The 10,229-nt window shown below is 36.1% G+C and overlaps 3 protein-coding genes across 5 annotated transcripts in view; 1 reads left to right on the top strand and 2 right to left on the bottom strand.

The window, feature by feature from the left end:
- LOC107654862 (general transcription factor IIF subunit 2-like) overlaps window positions 1–3,619 on the bottom strand; it is a 14,030-nt gene extending 10,411 nt beyond the window's left edge. For both annotated transcript variants that reach the window (XM_016442153.1, XM_016442162.1), the window contains exons 1-4: window positions 3,390–3,619; window positions 3,139–3,212; window positions 3,015–3,033; window positions 2,782–2,926 (exon numbers count right to left, since the gene is read on the bottom strand). In XM_016442153.1, the coding sequence (XP_016297639.1) occupies window positions 2,782–2,926; window positions 3,015–3,033; window positions 3,139–3,212; window positions 3,390–3,455 (304 nt within the window). In that variant the 5' untranslated portion in view covers window positions 3,456–3,619. The remainder of the gene's footprint in view (window positions 1–2,781; window positions 2,927–3,014; window positions 3,034–3,138; window positions 3,213–3,389) is intronic.
- A 211-nt stretch (window positions 3,620–3,830) lies between these two features.
- On the bottom strand, window positions 3,831–7,759 carry LOC107654851 (GPALPP motifs-containing protein 1-like). Of its 2 annotated transcripts, none has more exons than XM_016442132.1 (8): window positions 7,556–7,759; window positions 7,208–7,352; window positions 6,532–6,657; window positions 6,281–6,433; window positions 5,873–6,137; window positions 5,341–5,502; window positions 5,039–5,140; window positions 3,831–4,761 (listed from the first exon to the last, which is right to left on the bottom strand). In XM_016442132.1, exons 1-8 carry the CDS (start codon window positions 7,671–7,673, stop codon window positions 4,543–4,545), a joined length of 1,290 nt encoding a protein of 429 aa, XP_016297618.1. In that variant the 5' UTR covers window positions 7,674–7,759; the 3' UTR covers window positions 3,831–4,542. The 2 variants fall into 2 exon arrangements, with proteins under 2 accessions (XP_016297618.1, XP_016297627.1); XM_016442141.1 differs by having other exon boundaries at window positions 6,532–6,654.
- A 103-nt stretch (window positions 7,760–7,862) lies between these two features.
- Window positions 7,863–10,229, top strand: part of LOC107654845 (progesterone-induced-blocking factor 1) — a 52,832-nt gene continuing 50,465 nt past the window's right edge. The window contains 3 exon segments of the mRNA XM_016442120.1: window positions 7,863–8,470; window positions 8,592–8,692; window positions 9,848–10,046. Coding sequence (XP_016297606.1) covers window positions 8,222–8,470; window positions 8,592–8,692; window positions 9,848–10,046 — 549 coding nt within the window. The 5' untranslated portion in view covers window positions 7,863–8,221.

Here is a 10,229-nt window from a genome sequence, read left to right as displayed (position 1 = left end):
TGGCGCTTTTCCACTGCATGGTACGGCACGGTACGGCTCACTTTTGGGGGGTTTTCCACTGGGTACAGTACCTGGTACTTTTTTTAGTACCACCTCGGTTGAGGTTCCAAGTGAACCGTACCATTACCAAAACGTGACGTGTAAACTCTGCTGATCACGGATTGGCCGGAGAGAATCGTCACTACCTGCGTCACTGAACTTGCGACACAAAAGAACCGCTAGATTTAAATCAGCACAGCCAGCGAAGCATCGAACGCAACTGTTTTGAATGAGCGCACCTTTTTTTTAACAACCAAAAAGTGTTGTTGTCTGTTGCGGAAGAACAGACATTCCTCTCGTTGATAGCAGAAGAGCGGATCCAGCGAGAGCTTGATGGGGCGACGCGGAATGAAAGTTTTTTTTAGGAGTCGTGGTAGTAGAGGCGGCGCAACTATAACGACATGTGAGTAATCCCGACCCACTCTAAAGCGGTACTAAACTGCAGTGGAAACGCAAACCGTGCCGAGCCGAACCGTGCCGTGCCGAGCCGAGTCATACCACGCAGTGGAAAAGCGCCAATAGCCTACTCTGTGGCAGCCAAACCACACCGCAAAATGGGCTGATGGCACAATAGATGAATCAGTGTGCATTGCATTGTCCTATATGCTAAGTTTAAAGGTTTCTTGTGCATACACAGGTCCTGCAAAGGTCCTTTTAGAGGCTTTGTAATATGGTGCTAAGAATATCCTGAGAAAAAACCTGCAATATAACCTGTATTTTTGCATGATGAATAAAGTGCACCTTGAATTCATTCAGTTTGACAGTCACTAAAGAATGACTAAACAGCTGCCATGAAAACACACTTCTTGTATGAAAAATTTATTTTTAGTAAATTTATAATTTTCTATTATACAAAACTAAATAGGGGCAAAAGTCTGGAAATTCAAATATTTTTTCCATATTCTGCTTTCTTTTTTCCATACTCTTCCAGACCTGGAAATTACTCAAATCAAATTTCATACTTTTCCAAACTGCGTAGGAACCCTGACAACAACAACAACAAAAAAGCATAACTGTTCCACCAAAAAATATTAAGCTAGGCTAAAATTCACCTTTGCCATCACAGGAATATATTACAATTTAAAATGTATTAAATTATAAAATTTAATATGAGAATGATTTTATAATATTTCACAATATTACTTTTTTTTTTTAACAAGTAAATGCAGCATAAAAAAAAACTTACCATATATATATATATATATATATACACTGTTACTGTATATAAAAATGTATTAGAACTAAAAAAAATTAAATAATTCAGCCCCATTTTTGAACAACTGGTCCCAGGACACTTAACAGAAGAGAAGTGACCAGGCTTTGGAACTGAAGCACCTTCACAACAACTAAAGAAATCCTCACTTTCACGACAGAAAAACAAGAATTAGCATGGAAACTATACAGAGTTGGTCATGCACACACACCCAAGCTACACAACACAACTCCACATTAATCAAGGAATAATTAAGGCAGTGAGTAGATTTGGTTTCCAAAATCAGTGATATTTGAAGGCCCATTCTAATGTCTTCTACCATTAAAACACCACAATCACATACACTGATTGAGAGGCAGAGGTTAGCAACTGCAAAAGCTTAAGAGACCAGATGAAAGCTATTACAACCTAATATCTGATTCATCTCACACAGCAGACAAAGAATAACAAGAGAAATTAAATAGAACTGGAGGAAAAGAGTATGAGGCAACTGAAGTTTGTACAGGAAATCCCAGAGATGGCACGGAATGACTTACCAAATGAGCTGTTTGAAAGCAAAAGTTCAGTTAACAGGAAAACAAACTATGACACTTTATAATAACTTTTATTAATATGTAAATAACTAACATTACATAAGTCTTATATTTCAGACATCTCTGCTTTTCATTAAAATATATAGGTTGAGACGAGTAAAATCATTCACTTCATAGTGTTGTTGCTATTATGAATATTTTCAGTTAAAATATGGGCAATTAAATATGTATATATTCATATGCTGTGCGTATAATACATTTACCTTTCAAATGAACACTGCCTTGACTGTCATCTGTAATTCAGTTATTCAACTAAACTGTCCAAATACAATTTTAAATAGAACAGTTGATTCTTTATATAAAGAAAGATATAAATAACAAATACCAAAAGACATTTATAAATTCTGTAAAAGATTACCCAGAAAGGGATCCTTAACATTTTCTGTAAATTATTTTACATTTTGTGCTATAACTACTAAATTAGCAAATGTTTCTATTTATTTCCTATTATAACACATTGGTTGATGCATCTTCGTCCTGCACGTGCTAAATATATGTTACAATTTAAAGTGCACACTGTTCTTAAGTGACCATCTTCTAAGTATTCTAATCGAGCAGTTCTGAAATCATTTTACATTGGACATCAAATGATGGCCCCAAAAGGTACTAAAACTCTTTATCATAAAAAAGTAAAAATGCTCTTAAAATCTTGAGATATTAACATAATATTAAATAATAGTAATGATCAAATAATTAGTCATCATTTTTTGTAAAAAGACTTAATAAAGAAAGATCTAACTATGTATTATTAAAAATGGTTATCTAATTTACAGAGTTTATATATTTATATTTTTGCGCTTGTTATAATCCACTTTTTACAATATAACACTACATGGAAATTCTCATCAATTAACAACAAATGTTGTACTTTATCTTCATATCATTTAAATGCACAGCAGTTCACAGCATTGCATGTAGTGACATCCTGGTTCTCACCTGAAGAGTTTTCAGTAAAAACAGTCAAAGTCTGTCCACCGACCGTCTGCAGAGTGAATGGATGCTCTCTGGGGGCCCGTACCATAGAGGATTTCTCCCCAATGGTGTCCACGGTGGTCAGCTCCTCATTGAGTGTGAAAGACACCTGTCAATCAATCAGAAGAACACTGAATCCACCTAAAGACACAAGTCTCAAAGATAAAACACTGAATGTTTAAAGACATACTTATTACCTCTGCTTTGCCTTGATTCCTGTACAAACAACAACAATTGTATGAATATTAATGTTTTGAATTAACGTGCCTGCAGTACTCCATCACACAACACATGCAGATGATACCTATTTTTGCTACATACTTGCATATTCGTAGCTTTCCAACTTCTCCTCTCCCTGTTGCTTTGGCCCATTGCTGTGACAAATACTTTGGGACCTTTATGAAGTGTATGCAAACATAGCTTTAAAACAAGGCCCACTTTAACGTGGTTTTAATAATTACACTGCACAACATATAAACCATATTTCCATGCGAGGTATCTGTAGATGCTAAAGCCATGTACAACTGGCTGTAACGTTAGCTGTTCATCATCGAGCTATTTAAAGCACTTACTTTGACCAGCCATACACCCGTGTTCTGCTTTGCCCCGGTTAAATCCACCTCTCCTTTATCTGACATGCTTGTTAATAGTTTAAATGTTTCTACTCTAGCTATTTCATGTGGATTTAGTGCACCTCTTCCACGCTACACACTAGTTAGCGAACACTCCATCAACAGAGCCGGTTGTACGGTAGCCCGTTAGGACAAAAACCAAACAAAAGCGCGTTGGTTAATGCTGATGCTACGCATTTACAAAATCCGAGATTTTGTGGAACAGTTAACAAATAAACAAGCATTTTCTTTTCGTTAGCTCAACCAGTAATAGTAGAGTTAGAGTAGGATATTTGAAGATATAAAGGAGATACATTCTACTTCGCTTTGTCATTTTATATAGTCAATAAACACACTGCCCTCATTTCTGGTAAATGCAACTGACTTATTTAGAAGTGAACATGTTTTTTAGATGTATTTATTCACAGGAATTATCACACTTTACATTTATGATAGCATAAAAACGTCCCAGAAACAATTCAGTTGAGCCTTATGGCCTCTACTCTGCAAAGAATTATGACTTGCATCCTTCAAATTCGCCTTCATGATTGTTTGCATTGTAACATTAATAATTATCATTATGAATGTTGATTCTCATTACTATAATATAGCAAGTAATGACACAATAAAAAGTTTTAATGGTCCTAAAATAGTCTTCGCTTCATTAAGCAAAATATACATTCTTTCTTTCTTTCATTTTTGGGGTGAAGTTCATGTGATCTGAACTTGGAATATTCTATGAGGAAAGCACACTCTGGTAAACAATACATGACCCCAAAACATAAAACTGTCAGAATTCAGGGGAATAAAATGCTATCACTGGATATAAACAATAATACTTATATATGCATTACTTAGTATTAAAAAGGCGGACTAAAAACTTTTAGAAATCACAAAATTATAGACATTTTAATGCATTATCTTTTACAATTAGACATTAGACATATAAAAGGCAAATTTAGGAGGAACCTCAGTAGGTCCTCTAAATTTTACATATAATTGTCAACAAAGCACATAATGTTTTGATGATGATGCTGCTGCAAGGATTCCAATGCAGTACAAAGTTCCTTTAAAAAAATCCTTGACAACAAGAGATAAATTTGCTGAATGTCCCTCATAGGAACATGCGGTCTTTGCTGTGTGAAAAGCGGGTGTTCAGCTCTTGTGACTTCTTGAGCAAAGCTTTTTTTTGAGCCTCATCAAACCGATTGACTTGGAGGTCAGCGTCTCTGTCGAAGGGTCTTCTTTCCACAGGCTTTGAAGCATCCTCCTCAGCTTTTCTTTTCATCTTCTTAGTGTGCATACTGATGAGAGATTCACCACGCTTGGATTCCTAAAAGGAGATGGGCATTCTGAGACTGAAATTCACATTTTTATACTTAAGCAGTCACAGCTGCATGTAGCAAACTAAAGGTGTGGTCCATCAGAGTGAGCTACTCCAAAATAAATTGTTTTTACTGTAGTTTGGATCAAATAAATGCTCAAAAAAAAAAAAAAAAAGTATTCCAAACTTTTTACCGGTAATATATATAATATTAATGCCATTTTTTGACTATCTCATTCAAGTACAATTTGTAATAAATCTTAAAGCTGGATTTAACCAAACTTACATTATATTTTGAAACTTTTTCAGCCATCTCAAGCTCTTTGTGAGACAGACAAGGTCCATCATCCTTGGCAGATTCACCTTTTTCCTTAGCCTCTAGTCGTTCCTAAGCAAGACAAACAATAAGGGAATTTCAAAACAGTCCCTGAAATCCCTCTTTTCCAAAAACCAGTGGCCAAAAAAAACAACAACAACCTTTTATCACCTGCAAAATCACATATGATATCACTGGAAATTCTATGATGACTCTCCACAACAATCCCCACATTTCACATCTGAACTCAATTACATCTATCGCTAACTCACCCTAGCTTTTCGCTCACGGTCAGTGGGAGTGTCAGTCCAAATTGAGCGGTCTTTGTTCTCAGGGCCTGATCTTTTCTTAAAGGTTCGTGCTTCCAGGCCCACATGCTGCAACTCAGGAGGCAACTCTGTCATCCAGCTCTCTCTGAGCACTTTGGAGCCAGTCTAAAAGCAGAAGAGTCCGAGATTGTTTAGTCTGCCCACTCACTGGAATAAATCAACATCTCTTTTAATGTTGAACAAACCTAATCAGTCAAGTTCTTTATTGTCATTGTACAAGAACAGCAAAATAACTTGTCCTGAGGTTTGAAGCATGTAAACTGAAATAAAAATGGGAAGTATATAAGGCTTGAAATTAGAAGCATATGTGCAAAGATAGAAATATACAAAAAGTAAAAAGTAAGAAGAAATATACAATATACAAAAACAAATAATAATATAGTAAATGATAAATAATAATAATATACCCAAAATACTAGCTGAATTAATAGATAAAAAAAAATATTGATTAAAAAAAAACATAAAAAGCACTTACATCTACTCCTGTAAGTTTGTCTTTCATTCTTTGAGCTCTTCTTTCAAAGTCCAATGCCACAGAGTCCTGGGATGGTCCTTTTGATGGCATGGGTCCAATGACATAATCATCATCTTCTTTACCGCTTGACTCTGCTGGTGTATAACCTGGCGGTAGAGCTGGTAATAAAAACCCTCTAGCATCTTCTTTTCCCTCTTCTTCATCTTCATCTGCATCTGCATCTTGTCTTTTAAAGCCTGGAGGTAGAGCAGGTCCTACAGGTGGTCTGCAGGGGAGAGGAAAAAACCTATATCAACATTTACATTTGCATGTAAAATTAGAATAAATATGATACTATGTGTGTGTGATACTACCAACTCTACACAACAAAAAAATGTGTAGAGTAGTACTTTTGTCAATTCCTGTTACCGTTCAGGAGATCTGTCTAGCTTTTGATATCCTGGTGGTAAAGCTGGTCCTAAAAACCCTCTGGTATCATCTTCTGCATCTTCATCATCATCATCATCATCATCATCTTGTTTTTTAAATCCTGGAGGGAGTGCAGGTCCTAGTAAAGGTGGCCTGGAGATGCAAAATGTAGTTCATCCACGACTTAGATTGGGATGCTGAAATTGCTCTACAAATGATTATGTGGCATACTATTATCAAGTGTTTATTACCCCTCTGGTGATTTGTCTCGCTTTTGATATCCTGGGGGAAGAGCTGGACCAAAGAAACCATCATCCTCCTCCTCATCCTTATCGACTTGCTTTATATCCATCTCATCTTTCACATTGCTCCTGCTGCTGTTAAAGAACCACAACAAATTTAACCACAACGAAAACTGCACATAAATATCAGCTACCACTCCATATCCATCTTAAGGTGATATTTAAATGCTTAGTTTTGTGATCAAGGCTCTGTAGTTTTTACTGTGGAGGTAAAACATATAATGCAATGCAATACAATGTTGATTGAGAAATGAACAAATAAACGTTCCTCAAAAGCCTGATGGATCAGATTTCATGGTTACATTTTAATTAGACTTTTCTTGAAAAAAAAATAAATAAATAATCGAGTAAACCTAAGTTGGACATTTTTAGCAAGTACAGATCAGATGACAGAAGGCATGTAGTAGATTGTGTACAGTGGGTTTTTCAACGGTTTTGATCATTTAGAGGCCTTCCAAATTTATTTATCAAATATGATACAGTATGCTTTATAAGGTTGACTATCTCCCAACACAACATAAAAATAATTTGCATATAGCAAAAGTGGTTTATTTATGACCAAACACTTCATTAACTATGAATCCCTGAGAAACACATGTATCTGGAAAACCATCAAGTATCATACTTTGAAGAAGGCCGGTTCCTAGATGATGATGATAATGATGATGAGTATTTGGCTCTCTTGAACACAACCTCCTCTTGATCACTGTCTTCACATGAGCTGGAGGACTCTGAGGCTTTATATTTTGGAGGCAAAGCTGGACCTATGACTGGAGGCAACATGTATTATTTATTGTGCATTCATTTATACGTCAATTAAACCTAAAGGACTGGATGGATTAACTGTTGTTGGGAAAAAGGGGAAAAACATCTAAAGGCAATCAGCCTTGTTATACATGTGCAAATACGAAATAATAAAAACATTATTTTGCTGTTCACAAAGCAGCTGCTACAATGTGTAACGTTAACATACTTGCGCCTTCTTCATCTGAATCATCATTTTTGCTTTTTTCCATCGTCGGTGTCAAAGCGGATCCAATTATATTTTGAGTAGACATCGCAAAAATTATTGTGTCAGAAGAAATAATCATAAACCACACATTTATTCGTTCACAAACCCAGGAAATATGCTACAAAACAATAAACACATTCTCTTATTTCCGGTCTCAAATTTTAGGAAAATTGCAAATTAAGAGTCCTGTTCAGGCGGAATCCTATAGATGGCGCGTTATTTTCCATCAGACGCTCTTTAACGCAAACGTCACTTCTCTTCTCTGTTGTCAGCCATTGCTGTTTCTATGGGAGGCGGGACGCTTAAAAACAACAGTTGGTGTGATAAATAAGTTCCCGTTTTAATCATAAAACACTTTTTCCAACATAAGACATTTTAAACTTTGACGCCTCACATAAACTTTGTCGTGTTTTCTTGTCACGAGGCTGTGAAAGTCAGGTGGTTAACCTGAAATAACCGAATTTGTCACCTTGCTTTGTCCAGCTGTCATCGCTTATCCGTTAATTCTTCACTTGAGCGTCTGAGCCCCTGTCCTGCCGCTTGACTGCTACATTTCCATCTTTGAAGAACAGTCTTCTTATCTCACATGACAAGTCGGTAGGACTTTTGGATTGGAGCTTTGTCGAGATGCCACCTAAGAAGCCAAGAGACGCCACGGCAAACATCTCCAGCTCCATCGAGTCTGAGGACATCAGTCTGGAGACAACAGTCCCCACAGAGGACATATCGTCTTCGGATGAGAAAGATGGCTCAGGGAAGGTGACAAAACAGCTCCTGGAAAGAAAAGAGCTGCTTCATACCCTTCAAAAACTGAAGATAGAGCTGTCACAGAAAAATCTGCTAATCGACAACCTCAAAGTGGACCACCTCACCAAGGTAATGGTTGATGAATACAAAACTACTCTCTACATTAGATTGAAAGCAGTTTTAAAAGTATTTCAGCTGTGTTTGTTCACCCGTAAGTGTTAAAATGATTGTTTTGCACATTAATTTGTAGATAGAAGAGCTGGAGGAAAGGCTGAACGATGCTCTCCATCAGAAGCAGGTGCTTGCTCTGCGTCTGGACAGCCAGCTCAAACTACAGCAGGATGAAAACAGGTACATTTACACAGTTTTACTGAGAAAAAAATCTTTAGGAAGTAGGGATGTACAATCTGTCAGTGGTCAATTTGGTATTGGCTGATAAATGTGCCTTTTTGCATTTTAGTGGTTTCATTTATTTATTTATTTTTCATTTGGTCTGATAAAACAGGCCTGAAATGTTAAGCTAATAAAACGTTAGCCATTTCGAATCACGCCTACTTATTGTTAAACACAAATAAAATAAAATGATTTGGCCTACTCTATTTGCATTCCACTTTACATGGCATTCTAAATGCTAATGAATATAATTAAATGAATGATTATAATAATTAAATTGAACACTTGATTGAAGCTTTAGACAAAATATAAAATAAAAAGTACTTTGCACACTTTGCATAATTGTTTTATGCTTTGATGCATCATATTTGATACATCAGGCTTATATATGGCTCATATAGTATGATATAGTGAGAATATGGAGCTCATACTCGAGGAGGAAAAAACATCTCACTTTTATTCAGAGGCAAAAATATACTATTTGGTGCAGATGTTATTTATATGGCCAAAAAGTAAGACTGATAGCTTGTAATGTAAATCAATGAGATCTCTATAACAGAATAACAGATTACTTACATAAAATGCATATACATTTTAGTTGTCACTCTGAATCTCCAAAAATTGTCTTAGTAAGATGATATTTAAATGCTTAGTTTCATGATCAAAGCTCTGTAATTTTTATTGTGGATGCAAAACATAATGCAATGCAATACAATTATGATTGAGAGATGAACAAATAAACATTTCTCAAAAGCCTGATATAACATATTTGATACTCACATTTTAATATGATTTTTCTGAAAATGCTTAATCAAGTAGTGTTTAATCAGGTCAACCTACGTTGCTGCAGTCCAGTAAAAGTTCATTTTGAAATATCTTGAAATATAAAATGTATTCTTACTTTGTAAACATTAATAAACATTTCACAGCAAAAAGGCTGAAATATCTTTTACTTGCTAAAAAAGTATGTAGTAGATTGTGCACAACAGGTCTTTCAGCAAAGTTTTGATCATCTTGGTCATTTAGAGGCCGTAGAAATTCATATATCAAATATGATACATGATACAAATATGATAGGCTTTATAGGGTTGAATGTGGCTTCTGCTTATGCAGGAAGCAGCAAGCCTTGAGGAAGCAGGAAATGGACACCATCATGCTCAGACAGAAGCAGCTGGAAGAGACAAACCATCAGCTGTGTGATCGAGCAGGTGATCTCCGCAGGAGCCTGAGGGACGTGGAGCTGTCTGAGGAGAAGTACACTGAGCTGAAGGAACTGCCTGAGGACAAACTCACCATCCCTGAATATGTTGCGGTAAGCACTGAATTATCAACTGGAGTTGGGAATGAAGATTGTTAGGTTTATTTATTGGTGCTGTCGGTTACTCCCACTAACAAACTTGTGGACAAACCCTGAGCAGATTTAAAAGCTATAGTGTGTGTGTGTGTGTGTGTGTGTGTGTGTGTGTGTGTGTGTGTGTGTGTGTGTATATATATA

Source organism: Sinocyclocheilus anshuiensis, unplaced genomic scaffold, assembly GCF_001515605.1.
Source record: "Sinocyclocheilus anshuiensis isolate Anshui unplaced genomic scaffold, SAMN03320099.WGS_v1.1 scaffold1231, whole genome shotgun sequence".
NCBI classification, from domain to species: domain Eukaryota; kingdom Metazoa; phylum Chordata; class Actinopteri; order Cypriniformes; family Cyprinidae; genus Sinocyclocheilus; species Sinocyclocheilus anshuiensis.
This window is presented reverse-complemented; position numbering and strand designations above follow the sequence as displayed.